The following is a 19,587-nucleotide window of genomic DNA, read 5'->3' on the forward strand; positions in this document are numbered from 1 at the left end:
CCAGAAATGGCCAGTTTATAGACCTAGAGTCCCTTGTATAAAGTGGAAGTTGGGGCCCTTTGAAAAAGGACTCTCCTACACAGCTAAAAATTTATGTGGTAAATCTTTCCACTATCCTTCTCCAGAGAAACTTATCAAGGTTAATTGTGTACTGGGAAAAGGAAAATAACTTCTCAGAAATTACCAGACATCAACTCTAAACTGATAATTCCTGGAGAACTAAAATGCCACGGTGATCCACCAGTCAGAGTAGGGACTGGACAAGCACGGCCGATGATCAATGCAATTTTGCTTGGGTGCATCATACAGTGGGTTAGGAGGTCCTCCAACCTCCTCTGTGGTTACTTCCCCAGTTCCAGCAGGCATAATTAGAACAGGTATATTCAGCAACTGGCTGAGTTCACACGTAGGTCTCCTGACCCAAGAGTAAGGGCTATTATGGTAGGAAAGACCAAGTGGAAGCAGGTAAGTGTGCTTACCTATCAGAACAGTGAACAGTGCTCTTCCCACTGCCACTAGTGAAATGTTTGCTTCCCATCCCTGAAACTTTGGACTCTGCTGGTCTAGAGGTCTTAGTTAGCGAGGAAGAACTCTTCTACCAGGAGAAAAAGCAACGGTTCCATTTAACTGGAGTTGACTACCACTTGGCCAGTTTGCGTTCCTCACGACAGGAAATCAACAGGCAAAGAAGGGGGTTACTGGACTGGCTGGGGTGAGTGATCCTGACCATTCAAGGGAACTGGATTGCTAGGACACTGCAGAGGTAAGGACAAGTGTGTCTGGAATGGAGGGGATCCTCTAGGCTGTCTTTTGGTATTCCCATGTTCTCTGATTAGAGTTAATGGAAAACTACAAAAACTCATTACAATCAAACTGCTAAGGCATATCCCACCAGGCAAGGCCCCATGACCAGGTGAGGTGCTTGCTGAGAACAAAAGGATATGGAATGAGAAGTTGAAAAGGCAGTTATAAAATAATAGCTATGACCACATGATCAGGTGAGACCCAAGAACTGCAATAGCTATAAGCACTTCTCCCTTATTTTGATATTCCTATATAAGCCAAATTTGGGTTTTTCTTGTTGCTGGTTCGTTGGTTGGTCGGTTGATGGATGATGGGTGGATGGGTTGATTGATGTTCCTGCTCGCGTTCCCCTAAATTCTAAAATAAAAAGTGTTAATAGTCGCTAACCTCGTATCTCAGGATTTAAGTTAGAAGATTATCAAGAAGGATGTGATTCAGCAAGAAGAGGAATGAGCGTCACGCAAAGATGAAGAAAAAGCATTCCTGTCCTCTTCGGAGGAGAGGATCAGTGTATATTTGGTTGGACCAAGGACAGCTGTATCATGTTGGGGAGCCAGAGATTTAGAAGGTGGAAGTGAAGCCGTCGCCATATTTTCCATATTTAAGAAGGTCAGTGCAAGGTCAGGCCTGGTGACCTCACTGGCATGGGGCAGCAACTGGGTCCATGATTCCAGCTGCTGCTAGATATCCTTAGGGAGACAGCAGGGCCTGCAGCTCCTCTAGATCCTGTTGGTTCTCCTCCCTTCGCTTCTCTGAACACTCAGCCAGGTCATATGCAACTCCACGGGGAAGGACGTGAGCATTTTGACAGGTCCTGCATCACCTACACTGGAGGCTTTGAGGCAATAAGAGACTGATCTAGGTTCTGGTAAGATTCATCTTTGTGGGGAGCAGTTTGTTTGGGCATTCCCCACTGTATATGCATCTTCTCTTCCTAACTGCTGGCTCCTCCAACTTTGGGCCCAGCTCCAGACACGCAGGCAACAGACCGAAAGAAAGAGCTTAACCACTTCCCATATTCACACCAAGTAGAATCCCTACAGTTAGTCCCTTATATCTCTCATAGTGGCTCTGCTTCCTGATCAAATCCTACATAACAGAGATGTTAATGTCAAACTATGCTACAAAGTCAGTATCATCGTACCTTAGATAAAGTCCTGATTGACTAAGAGTATGAGAAAATAGAGCTAGTTGTAATAAATCAGGGTCTTTTAATGTTTTTGTTCAAAATTATGTCACCTCTATTGCCAGCACGGACAACACATGACTTGTATTATTGGAGATGAGATTGAAAAGTGAAAGATTTCAATAATCCGTAACAAAGAGGGCTTATTACTATATCTCAAGAGCACATAGTATTGAGCAGGGATCACACTCCAGAGTTCCTAAGCTTACAGCTGATGCAAGGGAGGTATCTGTCTTCAGAAACAGCACATTTTCTAGCAATATCCCATACTGAAATGAACAACGAAAGGAAAGTGATTTGCCACAAGGGAAGCCATCAAATCCAAATCAATAAACTGCCTGAAGGCAACTTCAGAGGCATTTCAAATACAGTTAGACAAGTGGGTAGAACAATAGAAGAGGTGGGTTATTTGAAAGGGGCACAATATTGTAAAGCCAATGATTCAAAATAAGCATCTCCTCTTAAATAAAATTTATCTATGTCATTACTCAGTTACTTTAAAATCATAGCCTACTGAGAAAGCTTAAAGTCTTGTTAAGTAGAATAACTCATTTATGCATTCCAAAAATAACTATACCCAACTGAGGCAAGGTTCCATAACATCTCTGAAACCCTCACCTTTGTCTCTTAGCAAAGAACATTTGGATTAGCATTTAATATAACTTAAATTGTTACCATTTATTATTAACCCTTAAGCTGTGAGAATGAGTCATGAGACAAAGCGAAAATCTATGTCACTATTTTTTTCATATTTATATTTAAATAAATTGTAGTTTTTAGGGGTGGATGGGAGGATGCCATACTTAGGAAAACCATTTCTTTAAAGTTTGAAAAGAACCTAATCTTGTTACCCCACTGTTAGTGCTAGTATGTAGCAAAGGCCATATTCACTATATCCTACAAAGGACAGGAAAATACCATAGAATAAGTTCCTCACTCCTGCCATCCACTTCTTTACTGAATAGTCAGCAAGACCTCACTAATAAGCACAACAGAATCTAGCCAAGTTTATAAAAACAAGCAATGGATGGAAATATACCAAAATACCAAGAGTAGCTGCCTGGAAAAGGTCAAATGGAAGTTTTTCTTTTATACTTTAAAAACGTTTCAAGTAGCTCCACTTACAGGAACTTAATCTTAAGGAAATAATCAGAGACGCACACAAAGCTTTTGATTCAGAGATGTTCAATGCAACCTTTTTTACATTTTAAAAATGGAGACAGACTTAAAGTTCAACACCAACACCAAAAGTGTTAATTGTTTAATGTCACTTCAAAACAATAAAATACAGAACAGTATTAAAAATAGAATATTTACAACACAGAATTTACTTAACAATATGTCTATATTCTACATCTACATTATGTTTTTAAAAATCACATTACCAAACATTATGTACAAAACATTAAAAATTTTGTTGAAAAACAATACATCTAAATGTTACAGTATTAACCTGACTAGTGAGATTATAAATGATTTATATTGTCTACTTGATAAGTTCCCAAATGCTATCAAGAAACATATCATTCCTTGGAACTCTTATGTATTGCTTTTTGGGAACGTAAAATGGTATAGTCACGATGGAAAACAGTACAGTAGTTCCCAAAATAATTAAACATAGAAACACCATGTTAACCAGCAATTCCACTTGTAGGTATATACCCCCCAAAACTGGAAGCAGGGGCTCAAATGGATACTTGTACACAATGTTTGTAGCAGCATTATTCACAAAAGCCAAAAAGTGAAATAACCCAATGTCCACTGACAGACAAATGGATAAAGAGAAGGTGGTATATACATACAATGGACTATGATTCAGCCTTAAAAAGATACATGTTACAAAACAGATGAACCTCAAAGACATGCTTAAGTGAAATAAGCCAGACACAAAAGGACAAATATTGTATGATTCCACTTAAATGAGGTACCTAGAATGGTCAAATTCACAGAAACAGAAAGCAGAATAGTGTTACCAGGGGCTGCAGGGAAGGGAGGACTGGGTTTAACTGGTACCGAGTTTCAGTTTGGAGTGATGAAAAAGTTCTGGAGGTGGATAATGGTGATGACTGCACAACAGTGCAAATGCACATAATGCCACTGAACTGTATGCTTGCAAGCAGTTAAAATGGTAAATTTCATTAAGTACATTTTCCCACAATGAAAAAAAAATCTGAAAAAACATCACTTCTATAATCAAAATTTTTAAAACAAGTATTTTTTAAATTTATTTTTTATTAATTTCTATTAAGACTTTTTTAGAGCAGTTTAAGGTTCACAGCAAAATTGAGGGGAAGGTACAGAGAAAAACATGCAATTAGAAAGAGAAGAGAATGAACTACAAAATGTAATCATCTCCACTAACCTGAAATGGATGCCATTCTAAAGCTGAACTGGAGAGCCAAATTTCTTTCTAAAAGTGAAAGAAAAATCAGAGCAACAACTTTTTAAAAACAGTACTGTTGCTAATGCTCAATGATAATGTCATTACTAAGCAGAAAAAATGTTAGAAAGTAAACTATATACTGCAGTGACCTTTCAATAAGGACTACATGCTTCTTCCCACTCTACATTTTTATGGAAAATTCTCTAGATTTCAGAGAAGTGTCCAAAGTCGCATAAACATATAATAACAAGCATGACGTCAAGAACACTGAACAAATATCCACCAGACACAAAGCGATGTCACAAAAAAAGAGCAAAGCTTTGAGGTTAAACAGCTTTACCACTAAATTACTGTGTGATCTTAGCAAACCTAAACAACTTTTTCGTCTCAGCCCCTTTCCCTGTCTCTAAAATTGGGATGGTGGAAGCTATTTTACAAATAACAAGTTGGATAGATTCAAATATCCCAGATGAAGCAAAATCCATCAACATAATATTCAAATTAATAATTTAACATTTTACTGAATATTTGCTTTAAAGGGTTACAATTTAGACTCAATCTTAAAAGAGGAATTGGTATTCTACAGAGGGGTGAGATTTCAGAGGAAGAGAACATGAAAAGGTCAGAAGTGGGGAAAAAGCCTGGTTTGTATTAAGGAACTCAAAATATTTCTGAATGACTAAAACTTAAGAGTACACAAGAGCAAGTGGAAGGAGGTCAGGTTGGAGGGTAGGAACTTTATTTAGATTGTCCATAATCTCCAGGAACACCTCCCCCAACTCTGATATGGAAAACCACTATTTTCCAAAACTAACTTAGAATGTTCTCCAAAGCTTCAGCATCATCCTACCCTTACTCAAACTGCTGACCTTATGCCCTTCCTCATGTAGAATTCTGTAGTCACCACTAGACTGGAAAAGTAAGTAGGGTCTTCTTTACCTTGCTAAGAAGTTTGGAAGGGCCACACCACTAAAAGATACTGAAAGGGGGGAGTAAACCAAGGACTTCTAATTCTTTATCGATATGAATATGTCTTCACCATTTTGTGGAAATATAATTCTCCTTCTCTAGACTGTAAGGTTCTCCAGGGGGGTAGGGATTGAGTCCCTTCACATCTGTATCCACATAGCCTAGCACAGTGCCTGGCATATAGTGCAGGCTCAGGTTTGCTGAGACTGAAAGCAGAGGGTTTTTCTATACTTATGAAACGATATAATCTACAACCATTTTGTCCCACTATTTTAAACGACTCCTTTGATTATACTGTTAAAAAACTGCTCATAAACTCCTTCCCCAAAGGATGTGATTTAATAGCAAAAGCTATCTGAACATAAAATACGTTCAAAAATTAATGAGCTATCTATAGCATGTGTGTCAGAAGTATACCTAGGCACTGTTAAAATCCAAAACAAACGGAGACCAGTCTTGAAAATTTCCTGGGCAGACAAAACCAGCACAGACATACAAACAAAGCTTAATTTAGCTTATTTTGAAAGACTAACTTGACCTGGGGCATTTTTTTGTTTCTGCCTCTGGAAATCAGAAGCAAAACTCCAACTGTTTCCCAAGGCTGCTATGAGGTAACCACTAATCAATTCCCTATCCTTTAAGAAAATGTTAATATTATAACCAATCAGTGTGAAGAATAAACAGTCCTTACTAAACAAGCTGCTTTATAACAATATAGCCCTGAGCCTAATTCCATGTTTCGATTTGAGTGCTCCCGGTTGGCAAACTGTCTTTTTGGTGTGTACACATGAACTTCTACTAATTACTACTTCCATGATTCAGTGGTTTTACTTGCTATATCTGAACTTTTGCAAGCATCCTCACGAAATATTTTACAGGGTCTCAGGCAGTCATGCATGCTTGACACCAAGTACCAAGGGCTAAATCACACACACACATCCTCCAACTCCTCGACCCCTGCGTTTAGACGCAACAGCAATTTAATAATACCCTCCCTTACGCTTAGGCGTTCCCAGTGGCGTTTCCCAATAAATAGTGGTTGCAAATAAACAGGCTGTGGTACCCAAGCCTCCTGCACGGAAAAGGCTGGTGATAAAAAAAGACCGGTCGGCAGTGGAAAGTGCCCCTAAAGAACCGAGTTCCATTAGAGCTGAGCGATTAAAGAGAATTCCATTAGAACGGCGAGGGCCCCTGTTTCTCCCCCGCCAATGTATTGGTGGAAGGAAATGAGCCGGCCTCCCCATCAGCCAGGAAAAGGAATATTAGCTCTCTCAAAGCGGTAACGGGAGTTACCCCAGAACGTCTCCCCAGGGGGTTAAGGGACATCCTCCCCTCCTCGGTCTCCGACCCCAAAACGCCCCTGCCTCAGGTCCGCTACTCACCGCTTTCAGACGCGCTCCAACGGAAACTTCCCGCCACCAGGCTTTCCTTTCTTTCCAGCCAGAAGCATCCACCCTTCCGGGTCGGTCCTTTCAACCAATTGCAAGTAATACCCTTCTCTTATTGGTCAAGGGTTGGGGCCACCATTTGCGTCACTGAACAAAGACACAGGTGATTGGTTGATGTTGGGAGCAGGCTTAGCCAATGGGGAACGGCTTTGAATTGGGGTGTGGGAGGCTGCGTGTTTCCGGAAGACGTGGCGGCTTTCGCCTGGGCTGTTTCCCGGCTTCGTTCTCTCGACTTTGCTTCACACCCTGGCCGCTCCGAGGTGCTATCGACGCCGCCCTCACCCTTGCAGCCATGATCTCCTTAACGGACACACAGAGTAAGTACCTGCTCCGAGGCCCCGCCTCGAGCCCCGGACACCCCTTCCTTGGGCTGGGTCTCGCCCGCCCGTCCCTCCGCCCTCCCGGGTCAATGAATGAAGCTCTGGAATGGGGGCGGCGGCCTGCGAGACAGAGCTAGGGCTGTGGGCGTCTGGAGGGCTGCCTGGAGGAACCGAGGGCTAGACTCGCGGTGGTGGACCTGGCCTGGGGGGAGAGTCGGTGGGGTCTGGGGAGACGCCCTAGCTGGGGAGGGGGAGCTTTCGCCGAGCGTCTGTCTCGCACCGGGGTAGCGCAGCTCTCACTCCCAGGGAGATGGGCGCTTTGTTCCCGCGGGTGGCCACGAGAGAAAGTTTGATGCGCTGTGCCCGCAGCCCACTCTTGGGGACATTTCTGCACGTGACATGCTTGGGGTCCTCTACAAGTTACTGCTGGTTGTTTGGGAGGCTGAGTTTTAAATGTCATCTATGATAGGCTGTTTTTGAAAATGTGCTTACGCTTAAATATTTTGAGTATTTGCCTTTTGCCACTACTGGAAGCAACCTTTTAAAAGTCCCTTGAAACAACTTCACTTTTCTACCGGCGACTGTCTCCCCAATAGTAAACTCTGTGTTCAGTTAAACGATTTCTTTCGTTAATATTGTATATTGTGCTTTGGTGGCATGTTTTATTATTTTAGTATCTTTCTGCCTGCCACAGTTCTCCAGGCCTATCTTATCTCTAAGATTAACATTGCTGTTTTCTTTTTCTATCAATATAAAATTTCCACTTTTCTATCCCTTTTTGTCAATCTTAATAATTTTGTATTTACATTTCTTCCAGTGCTTCCTATCTTTTTGATGGTCGTGATAGACTTTTTATCTCACTTTGTTTTATCTGCCACGCCTTTTTTTTTCTTATTTTAAATAACTTACTTGAATTTTAAAGATTTTAAGAACTAAACAGTCTGTTGAAATAAAAATAGAACTTCCTTTAAAAATGCCCTGTTTTAAAGTGGAGTCGTAAGGTTTGGATTCAAGTCATGGCTAACTTGAACTTCACCGAGCTGCTAATAACTCCTGCACACACTGCCACCCCAGTCAGGCTCCCTCCCTTCCTCAAATTGGACTGGGTCTGTACCTTGGATGCCCATTCTGGTCTGCGTGTTCTGATCAGAGAAAATATAAGTATAGTCCTTTTTTGTTTGGGGTTTTTGTTTGTTTTTTGTGGGATGTTTTGGTTTACTGTTATAATAAAAGTAGCCATTGTATATAATTGTATAAGAGCATCTTATTTCAGTTTACCGTGGGCTTTTATATAAATCGTTATCCTTAATTCTTATAAGAGCCCTGTAGAGCAAAGAGGAGTATGTCTCTTATAAATTAAAGGAGGCTCAAAAGAAATTCAGTGTATAATCATGAGGAAAGTGACAGAAACAAGACTTGATCCCAAGTATGCTGGCTCAAAAACCTTTGTTCTTTTCACGGTACCCTACTAGCATCTAAGAAGACTTGCTATAAAGCTTATTTGAAATCTATCTTAGAATGATGAAATTGTTCCATAGCAAAAAGAGTTTCAACAGTAGATATTTATCCTTTAGAATTGTGCATTGATTGTTTTTTGAGAGACTGTGTAGAATATTCAGAGCCTATTTTCTTTATGATGCAGTGCTCTGTTGCTCTCAGTTGAAACCCAGAATTTAGCAGAATTGTATACATAAATTGCTAGGATTTATTTCTAATACTACTAATTACTCAGAGGAAGTACTTAATCTCTACATAGTTTTCCTATCTAACTTTCCTATCTTAGTCTGTGATTATTACATAGGTAAATATATGAACTGCTTATCCTGTGTGTAGAGATTCTTTTCTACTGAAGTCTTATAGGGACAAGTGCCTGATTTACATCCTTCCAAAAACCAAAACAAGGGGGTTGGGTTAGAATGTGGGCAGAATAAGAAGCATTCTCCTCACTTCATTAAATTGATGAGGAGGATGAAATTATGCTCTTTGCTGCGCATTTGCCAAGTGTTTTAGATAAGACAGTGGATCAGAACACAAAATGATTAGTGAACCAAAAGCTCTGTGGATTTCAAATGGTGTTTGTGTATGTGTTTAACTGTAGGAATCAGCCATCATTCAAGTGACTTGCCAAAATTATTCTGGGATCCTGATTCTGGAAGAGAAGTACCAGACCAAGTACTGATCATAGTAAATAGCAATTCATAATTGTTTTAAGGAATTCTATGTTAGCACCCCCTACCTCACCCCACCCCCAAAAAACCCCACAAGATTTATTGAGGGGGCTGGAGTGGGGCAGTTCCTATGCTGCCTCTAAATCTTTACTTCATTATGTCACGTTGCCTGAAATTCTACCATGGTGTTCAATTGAGTTCTTTATTGTGATATTTTTACTTTTTGAAAGGAATGGGCATAGTAAGAAAGACAATGCTGCCTTAAAATGTCTTAAATAAGATATCAAAGTGCTAACAGTGATTGTCATTGGATTAAGAACAGCTCTCCTTATCAAATTTCTACAATAAGCTTTTGATTTTAGATACATTTGTTTTATTAGACTGCTTTTATCAGATTATGCTTTAAAAACACGCATGTGGCCACGTGTGTGTGCCCGCGCGCACGAGCGGGAATGAAGGTTTGATAGTGCACAGAGAAGATGTTTATTTTACTGTGTATGATTCTGGTGGTGAGAGAGCAGCTCCAAGTAGGGCTTTAATAACCAGAGGGCTTGTGAATACATAGGCATAGGCAAGAATGGAATTCTGGAGGGGAGAAAATAACACAGCGAGGTCAGTTTGAGACTTTTGACCCATTCAGATCAGGGACTATTGGGCAATAACATGCTAGTGTCCGTTTTGGCAAAAATGTTACAGGCAACCCTCTCTTTCTGTACGACACTGGATAAAGTAGTGGGAGTGTTTTGGTTTCCCCTGTTATAGTTGTAAGATGTGGAGCCTGAAGACTGGATTTGAATTCTAGACGGACGCCACACCACACCCCCGTCCCTGCCTGCACCTGTCCCCCTCCACACGCACATTTGCTGATTCTGTGATCAAGGGTGAATTATTAATCTGAGTCTTCAGTTGCCCACATGAAACATGGGGCTGGTGCTACTTTTTAACACCCCAGTTTTGCTAAAGGAATTATGACATATTTGTATAAACATCTCATTAAATGTAAAACCATGTACAGACATTGTCCTTTTTCACTGCAGTCAATTTCATACTGACATCTCCTTAGTTATATTAGTAACAAACTAATTATATTAAACCTAAAGATGCTTCTCCCAGAAGTCCAGCCTACTCCAGTGCCCTTGAATTTCATTTAATCAGACATATTTAACCTGGCAAAAAAAATCTCTAGAATAATGTAATGATGCCTACCTTGCAGTAGTATGGGGAGGATTAAGTTCTGTAAGATACGTAAAGCACCTCGTAATGGGCAATTCATGGTAAATTCTCAATACATAGTAGGCATATTGCCATATAGTTTCCTTACTGATGAACAAACATCTCAAAATGTGTACATAATCATTAGGACAATTTGTGAAAAGATAGAAATGAGTTGTATTTAAATAACTCAGCTGCCAGTGACTAAATCCTAACTACTAAATAGTTATTTAATGGAATTGTCCTTGCTGTTTTGTCCATATTTTCCTGTAGGAAATTATGTCTGACACCTGAACAGTTATTTGGTTAAATTCTCCTAAAGCATTTAAGCATGAAGGTATGAGCCTCCAATTTTCATGAGAATTTGTGTCCGTGGAATACACTTTACCAGTGTATTTATGGACAGGTACCCGAATTCTTTTAGACTAACTTTCGGAGAACAAGGCAGCTGGAATGGGAGGCAAGAGTTAACTGTAAATTGAGGTGAAGGATGTCGAAAAAGGCATAGGATGTAAATTTTCAACTCATCATAACATTTTACATGGCTTAAATTTTTAAGTAGCTGTGACTTAGATTTTAGCTCTCTGGAGCCGAGGCAAAAAAGTTAAGTAACAGATCAGACATCACTATTGTGTATTTAAAATTGTGTTTCCCAAAATTTGGCCGTTTCGGTCTGATTTATTATTTTATGCAGAGAGTGCTGCTAGGTAAAATAAGGATTGGCGACTGTTTCCTGAAATCAAAACTGAAATGATCAAGGAACTAATTTCGTGGATTGTGCTTTGTAACGTTAGCAGAATAGTACAACTGTAGTCTTCGAAAGTTAAGACTCTTCAGACATAAAGATAAGTCTAGGGAGTGTAAAGGCAATAAAATTCTAGTTTTGTATAAAGAGTAACCGTAGACGTAAAAGCTTACACTTTGTCCGTCACTCTATACTCAGTACCTAGAACAGTTGCTGGCATTTAGGAGTTGATCAACAATTCTTTGTTTTTGAATGAAAAAGTAAAAACCCAGAATATTAATATTAGGTAAAACAATGTTCTTTGAAATGTTGGAGAGGTTATTTTAGGACTCTTAGACTAAATATGTGAATGGATGCATAGTTGAGAGAGACTTGTAGAAGATAAATCCATAACAAGCCATGAAGAAGTTAAAAGTCTGAAAATTAACTTTGGAGGAGACGGCTTCTTGACTCAAAGTCTCTCCTGTTGTCATTGTGAGAAGCAGTCTGTGCTGACCTCCCATAGCATTTCCAGTGGGTTAAGGAAGGAATTCGTTTTCAGAAGGGAAAGAAGGAACTGCAGGTATTGTGCATACAAATACTAGTCATGGAATATGAAAGGAGAAGAGGAGACAAAAGTGAACCCACATACTTATGTCTGATGCCAGAAGGGCTCTTGGGAGGGAAAAAATAGTAAAACCAAAGGTTTAGATTCCTGATTTGTCTTTCTCTATTATGAATATGTTTGTGAGAAATGCTCTCTCTTATATAAGGATTAGAAATTCCCATTCATATTTTAAATTTTGGGAGTAATTTTCTGTTGTTAATTTAATTTGTTCTGGATCTTAACGAATGTCATTATGTCACCCGGCAATGTTGGGGTCCTATTTCCTTATATCAGTCAAAAGAAAAACTGAAAATTTTTTCTTGCTTAGTTTATGAGGATCTTAATGTAACTTTACTTTTGCTGTACCCTTAACCATATAACTTATATTGCAGAAATTGGAATGGGATTAACAGGATTTGGAGTGTTTTTCCTGTTCTTTGGAATGATTCTCTTTTTTGACAAAGCACTACTGGCTATTGGAAATGTGAGTTTTTCAATATATATTTTAACTAAATTCATAAGGAAGTTTTAACTACTAATGAATTATTGCCTGCTATGAAATCGGGGGGAAATAATTCACTGTTACTCATGTGAAGACTCCTGTTACATCCTCTGATTTCATCAGGGGTGGAACCTGTCAGCTTTCTGTTTAAATAAAAGATAAATGCTTAATGAAGTTTTCTAATTCCATAACTGCTCTGTTAAGTGTTTGCTATGTGATTTACAATAGATTAAATCAAGACTGCCTCAAATAGTTCAAAATAGATGACTTGATAGCCCCATGTCTTGGTAAATTTGTTAATGTTTTGACTTTACACATCTGAGATTTAACATTTGCTTAAATAGCATAGAATGAACAGATTTTTAAAAACCACTTAAACCTTTAAAAAATATATCTATATTAATAATTGACCTGCTAAGAAAGGTGTGTATATTGTTTATTTGGAATGTGTACTCTGTTGTCCATGTGTGAAGGCTGTGCAAGAGTTCTAGAAATAAATAAAAACCCTTCTAAGAGGGCAATAAAGTCACTGAATAACGATAAAATATTTTTGAAGTGTATGTTAACATTGGGCTTTTAATTGGACATTGGAAAATATAAAGGGTAACAATTGTTCAAAATTAATGTTTTAATAAACAATAATATAAACAGCATTGGTATCTCAGAATGTGAAGCTTAACCATTAGGCTTAATAAATACTTTTGTGAAATATTTTTCACTGAAGAATGGTTATGAAGAAAGGCAAGTATTGGGGAATAAAACCTGGGAAGACGCAGGCTTTTAGTCAATCACCATCTCTTGTCCATTGTCTGAAAACATACAAACTATAAGTATATTTGAGAGTGCATGGCAGTATTTCATTTCTGCTGCTCCCAGATTTCCGGAATTAATAAAACTAGGATCTTCTTGCTGGCTCTGCGTGGTTTCTTCTACTACCAACTTGGCCATGTCAGGTTTTCTCCCATCCATAGGAACTCCTATCACCCCTGATCAAGTTTTCAGAACCAGGAGTACCTTCGGTTGACATATTTACGGGCACCTTCCCTCTCATCTGCTTGACTAAGCCCTCGCCATCTAGCTAAAGCCGGGAAGCCACTGAAGGAGCAGATGCTGCTGGGTGACACCTAATCTTTCTTTGTTTCTCTTTTCTTCATCTAATCAAGACAGAAGAGGACTGAACAGAGTGGGATAGAACTACAGCTTTAACGTGGTTCTGCCTCTTGGTGTGCATTGTAGTTTTCTCTGGCCAGTTGCTCACGTTAAAAGCCACATGTCTTTTTTATCATATTTAGCTTTGACCTTACCCCTTCAAACACATGCAGTGCATTTAACTGCTTTTTCTGTGTTACGTTTTCCTCCTCTTCCAGGTTTTATTTGTGGCTGGCTTGGCTTTTGTAATTGGTTTAGAAAGAACATTCAGATTCTTCTTCCAAAAACATAAAATGAAAGCTACAGGATTTTTCCTGGGTGGTGTATTTGTAGTCCTGATTGGTTGGCCTTTGATAGGCATGATCTTTGAAATTTATGGATTCTTTCTCTTGTTCAGGTAAGGCAACTATTTTATTGTTTCTCTTTCAGTAAACCATAATGTCATATAATTATTACAGAGACCCAGATGTGTTTATCAGATGCAGGTGATTGCTTATGTCAGGGTATAAATTATTTCATAAAGTATTTTCAATGCAATAAAATTTATTTTGTTGGCATTTTACGGCACTCTGTTTATGTTTGGTATTTTCATCAACCAGACAGTGATAGATAGATAGATAGATAGATAGATAGATAGATAGACAGATAGGTAGATAGATAGATCGATCCAGCATTTTAATATGTAGACCTGATGCTGTACAGTTACTGTCACTTGATGACACTTTCTTTAATGCATGTAGATATTAGAAAATTTTGGACCAAATACATTATGAGAGGTTTTGATCAGTTAATATTTTACAAATGCCACTTACCCAGTAAATAATAGTATGCAGTGTGAGAAAATACTTTCAAGTAAGTTGGTTTAATTATTTACTCAAGAAAGGTGTATCATTTGTCTTCTATCTGCCAAGCACCGTATTGCCCACAGGAAACAAACATTATTAAGTGCCAAATCTGCTTTAGAGAATCTCTCATTTCTAATATGGGAAATAGACTGTAAAGGTACCAGTAGGATGTAATAGTAATGCCATTATAGATGTTTATGCAGAATGTTATGAGCACAACTAAGGAAGGGATCAAATCCAGGGAGAGGTAAGAAATAACTGAATTTTGAAGTCTCTTAAAACATTCAAAACTTTAACAGGATCCTTTCTTTTTACATGGCTAACTGTTCATTTTGGTAATAGAGAATGTGTTCATTCTAAGAACTTTCTTCGCCTCTCGCAGGGGCTTCTTTCCTGTGGTTGTTGGATTTATTAGAAGAGTGCCAGTCCTTGGATCACTCTTGAATTTACCTGGAATTAGATCAGTAAGTAATCATATATTTAACAATATGTTTTTTAAACCATTAAAATAAATGTTCTCTGGGGAGAGGGACGGCTTGGGAGTTTGGGGTTAGCAGATGCAAACTATTATATATAGAATGAGCAAACAACAATGTCCTACTGTAGAGCACAGGGAATTATATTCAATATCAGGTGATAAACCATAATGGAAAAGAATATAAAAAAGAATGTGTATGTGTGTGTGTGTACACACACACACACACACGTATAACTGAATCACTTTGCTGTATAGCAGAAATTAATACAACATTGTAAATCAACTATACTTCAATAATTTTTAAAAGCTTTTAAAATAAAATAAAAATTTTAAAGATAAATGCTGTCTGATGCTCTTTGTAGAAATCTGAGGAATTGATACATGATTGATAAGTTTTTTATTGTGATATGAGTGGTTGCATCGCATAGATCGTGGTTACCATGAATACCAGAGAAAATAATCATTGCTAAACCTATAGAACCTGAAATTTGGTTTCACTGTATCCATTCTTAATGTTGTTCTCTCTTTTTTCATGGAAGTTGGATTGATGTGCTGTGCTGCCTTTCTCTTTGAGAGTTCAGGGCACTTTTCAATTAACTTTTATATGATCTCTAATTTTAGAAGCGATAATATAAAAGGACACCATTATTTCTTACAAATGTTTTCTCTCTTAGACTGTATCACCAAATGGAGTGCTTTAAGACAATTAAATAAAGCACTGTGATACTGGAAGTCAGATGATAAAATTCCATTCCTAGCTCTGTCCACGGTTAGAACAGTCTTGTCAAATCTGTTTCTCCAGGGTGGGCAGTCAGCTTCTTAAAGTTGTTTGCAGACTTTTGTAGATGCTTCTAGAGAGGTAGTTCATAGCATTTATTGAATTCTCAGAGAGCTAAAGGATGGCTTACCCACTAAAAATAGGTACCACTATAAGCCTAATCTCATTTCCATCCTCAAATCAGAACCTTGCAGCCCAGATAACCTAGACATTTTTTGAAGTTACCTTTGGAGAGACAATGTTGTGCTTTCTCTCCACCTAAATTTACCGTAAAATTCTAATGAATCCATGAGTGCTTTGAGAGCAACTTTTAGTTTCAGTGTGCCAATCGATCTATTTGCGATAATATAAAATGCTAGAACCTAGGCTTATAGGGGTATATCCTGATTTCATTTGCATTAATCCCCAAACTCATACAGTAGTCAATGTTGTTTATACCTAGAATGTCTTTTGAATGTACTAAAACTTCTAGTTATAGAGCTGTAATCATTAATCATGTCCTTAATTTAAGGATTCTTCAGTATTTGCATAAATGGACATCCAATACTATAAATCGTGTTTCCTATTATTATTACTTCATTATAATAAATGCTTAAGTAAAAATGTGAATAATGAAATGAAAGAAAGGGTTAGATGATTGCTAGATTTTGGTAGTGTTATATAGTCACTTGGGTTATATAACTTTTAATATCTTCACTAATTACTTTGTTTCAACATCTGTTTGCATCACCATCTGGAATGCTGAAGAAAGCCCAGTTGCTTTATATTTGGGGTGGAGTAACCAAAGTAAATAACCACTTACATTAATGTGTGTTAAAACTTATGTTCCATAATTATCGATTTATGCTTGCATCATTAAGTCTCTTTTTAATGTCATTGCCACTTTCAGTCTGAAGTCCAGAATACACATTTAAAGTATTTTTAGTCAGTAGCTGTTGTTAATTATTGAACTTAATGGAGCTAAATCTGTTTGTTCAAAGACTACATAGGCCCAGAAGAGATCCACAATAATGGTCAGTTGAAATACCTTATTGGGTTCATTAATGCATGAATGGCTGACATTTCAGCTTTTTATTTTTTTACTTATTTTTGTTGAGTTAGCAGCGTTAACTTCATCTTATCCAATTTTTTAATTAATTGCATTGTGTTTCTTGTATTGCACCCTTAAAGTCATATGTGTAACATGTCATGCAGAAACAACTTATAGAAAAAAATTTTTTTTTATATACATTTATGTGTCAGAAGATGGTGGTGAGTAGTACTGGATTAATCGTTGTCAGTCATACCTTAGATTTCCACAAATCTTATAAAGCTGGGTTTTTTAATCAACATTTGAAGTGTTGATGTAATATTTTATAGTGCCCTAGGCTTTCATTTAATTATCTGTTTTTCTTCTTGCAGTTTGTAGATAAAGTCGGAGAAAGCAACAATATGGTATAACAACAAGTGAATTGAAGACTCATTTAAAATATTGTATTATTTATAAAATCCTTTGAAGAATATTCAGCACAAAATTAAATTACATGAAATAGCTTGTAATGTTCCTTACAGAAGTTTAAAACGTATAGCCTACAGAGTAGCAACAGCAGTTAACAAAGAAGCAGTGAAAACAGACTTCTAACCAAGTCATCTAAGAAGTCAGCAAGCAAACCGAAGGAGATGAAATCTATGTTACAATGCATATTGAAACTCTTGAAGGGGATTTTTACTGTTTTTCCACAATGTGTGAAACACAGCCATCCTTAGAGAACTGTAGTGCCTGTTTCTTTTCTTTTTATTTTGAAGATGCAAGCACACCCATAGGCATTTGCTTTTTAGAACTGTAATGTCCTCTGCAGCAGCGAAAATATTTCCAGTTGCACTGTGTCTCTGAAAGTGATGCATGAGTTAGATTGGATTATGTCATCGTGATATATTAAAACCAGGAAAACCCAGTGTCGATGTATGAATCACTTTTTTTCTTTTTTCTTTTTTTTTTTCTTTTTTTTTTGGTAAACGTATGGTTAAAATAAAACTTTTTTGGTTCTTCTGAATCTTAATATTTTAAAGCCAGATGAAAATCTGAACTAGATATTCTTTGTTGGAATATGCAAAGGTCATTCTTTACTAGCTTGTAGTTTCTAAGTTATAGCTGACTCAGCACTTTTTCTTTCAGGAACACATTCTGGAAGTCCTCATACTTCTTGGGACTCTCACGTGAGCATCTGTATCTTTCATGACATGTAAGCATTTAACAAAAAAAGCATTCTTGGTGATGTAGGAGTCTGTTACCTAGCTCATTTCATTGAATAGTTTGTTACTTAAGATACTACATGATGCAACCCAAATGGATATTTCCATGTTGTGATCCAGTTTTTCTTTTTCTTTTATTTTTTACAATTTAGCGGCGATTTATTATTTTGCTTTTCATAAAATTACTACTGGTAATATTTACTTTAAGATGTACCGTGTTAAAAGGTTAAACTTACAGCTGTTTTTTAAGGGCTATTTACATAAGCCAAGTTTTCCCTTCTTTTCAGCTTTTTTCATAACAAAAATCAATATGCATAATGTGTGTTTCATATGATCACTCTTCATTTGACTTCATGGAGAGAATATCTGAGTTCACATACTAAATTATTTTACTGTAATTAAACTGGCTATAGTTCTGAAAAACATGACACTACAAAAATGATGTGTTGTCTTTTCTACTGTTGCTGCTTGACAGGCAGTAGGAAACAGTAGTTGTTTCTTCATTAGTAGTTTTCCAAGGTGGCACCCTTTTGATAGATGTAGGAAGACATTTCAAGAGTCATAGTACTGTTTGTTTTACCACTAATGATTATACTATTTACTCTTTTTTTTAACAATTGCAAAGCTTTTTAATGTATAAAATCATAATTGAAATTTGTGATTTTTATTGACAAATGTGTCTACAAAATATATTACAGCCTATGTTATTTTTAGTTAAATCTCTTGATGCACAGAGAAGTTCCAACCTTGCTCATCTAAAGAAGGAAGGACTTGGTAGATAGTCTAATGGTTCAGCCTTGTGGATTACTGTCTTTTTGGTACTGGCATTTGACTTATAATCTGTGAAAACAGATGATATTGACAAAATGAGACTCCTACCTCAATAGTTCATGGAATAATAAGAAACCTAGTGTTGTGTCTAATGTTCTTCAAAAAAGTAATATCCTCACTCGGAGAGTGTCAAATATATACATATTTTGGGGATTGACTTATACAAGTTGCCCTGTAGGACTCTGTTATACATATTTTTGACTGACCCGTATTATTTACAGGGGCTAGATAATTCTACCTTTTTAAAGCAAGAACAGTATCTGTTAATGTATGGAACATCTGTATTATTTAGCTCCTTTGTAGACATGAATTTCTATCAAAATGTTCTTTGCACTGTAACAGAGATCTCTTTTTCAGCAATCTTATTTCAGAAAGCATTATTAGAAATGTGTAAAGGATGTGATAATCTCCCAGTCCTTAGTAAGAGTGAGAGGCTTGGAGCAGTTTTCAGTTTTAAATGAGTCCACAGTTTATCTCAAATGTGAGTTTGGGACTGCTTGGCAGCATTTATGTTTCTTATTCAGAACCATTGATGAGGCTCTATTTTTAAACATACTTGTCTTCTGACAGAAAGGACTGTACATCATATTGTTTCTTCCTTTCCAAAATTAGCCTTCTGTCTTCGTGACAAAAAACATTCTCTGATTATTGCTATAAAGACGGAGGGGAAGGTCTAATACTACTTAGCCTTAAGTGTTTCTGGCATTGTTCAAATGTATTTTCTGTAAACAGAAACCTATTTGGAATGTTTTCCTTTTCCCCTTATAAATTGTAATTCCTGGAATACTGCTGCTTTTAAAAGTCTCACAGATTATATGATCTAACAGTTGAATATTGTAAATACACTTGTCTTACTTCTCAATAAAAGGGTACTTTTCTATTAACTGGTGGTTGTCTCAACTTGGGCTGCTATAACAAAATTCCATAGACTGGCTTACACAACAGATGTTT

General features: G+C 37.3%; 2 protein-coding genes across 3 annotated transcripts in view; one reads left to right on the forward strand and one right to left on the reverse strand.

The window, feature by feature from the left end:
- The window catches only part of RECQL (RecQ like helicase), a 33,070-nt gene extending 26,270 nt beyond the window's left edge, over positions 1-6,800 (reverse strand). For both annotated transcript variants that reach the window (XR_003791064.1, XM_029204947.1), the window contains exons 1-2: positions 6,725-6,800; positions 4,353-4,400 (exon numbers count right to left, since the gene is read on the reverse strand). Coding sequence is in view for 1 of the 2 variants with exons in the window: in XM_029204947.1 (XP_029060780.1) it covers positions 4,353-4,368 (16 nt within the window). In the remaining variant the exon portion in view is untranslated. The remainder of the gene's footprint in view (positions 1-4,352; positions 4,401-6,724) is intronic.
- Positions 6,801-6,960: 160 nt separating this feature from the next.
- GOLT1B (golgi transport 1B) lies at positions 6,961-18,237 on the forward strand. Its single transcript, XM_029205632.1, has 5 exons — positions 6,961-7,107; positions 12,214-12,305; positions 13,691-13,869; positions 14,700-14,781; positions 16,975-18,237. Exons 1-5 carry the CDS (start codon positions 7,083-7,085, stop codon positions 17,011-17,013), a joined length of 417 nt encoding a protein of 138 aa, XP_029061465.1. The 5' UTR covers positions 6,961-7,082; the 3' UTR covers positions 17,014-18,237.
- Positions 18,238-19,587: the final 1,350 nt, after the last annotated feature.

Source organism: Monodon monoceros, unplaced genomic scaffold (assembly GCF_005190385.1).
Source record: "Monodon monoceros isolate NGI ecotype Baffin Bay Population unplaced genomic scaffold, NGI_Narwhal_1 Super_Scaffold_6, whole genome shotgun sequence".
NCBI classification, from domain to species: domain Eukaryota; kingdom Metazoa; phylum Chordata; class Mammalia; order Artiodactyla; family Monodontidae; genus Monodon; species Monodon monoceros.

Bases quoted from the DNA above. Each gene is read 5' to 3' on its own strand.
- GOLT1B (XM_029205632.1), top strand. From the start codon at position 7,083: ATGATCTCCTTAACGGACACACAGA. The intron at 12,306-13,690 runs GTGAGTTTTTCA...CTCCTCTTCCAG, and splicing joins CACTACTGGCTATTGGAAAT to GTTTTATTTGTGGCTGGCTT. The intron at 13,870-14,699 runs GTAAGGCAACTA...CGCCTCTCGCAG, and splicing joins GGATTCTTTCTCTTGTTCAG to GGGCTTCTTTCCTGTGGTTG.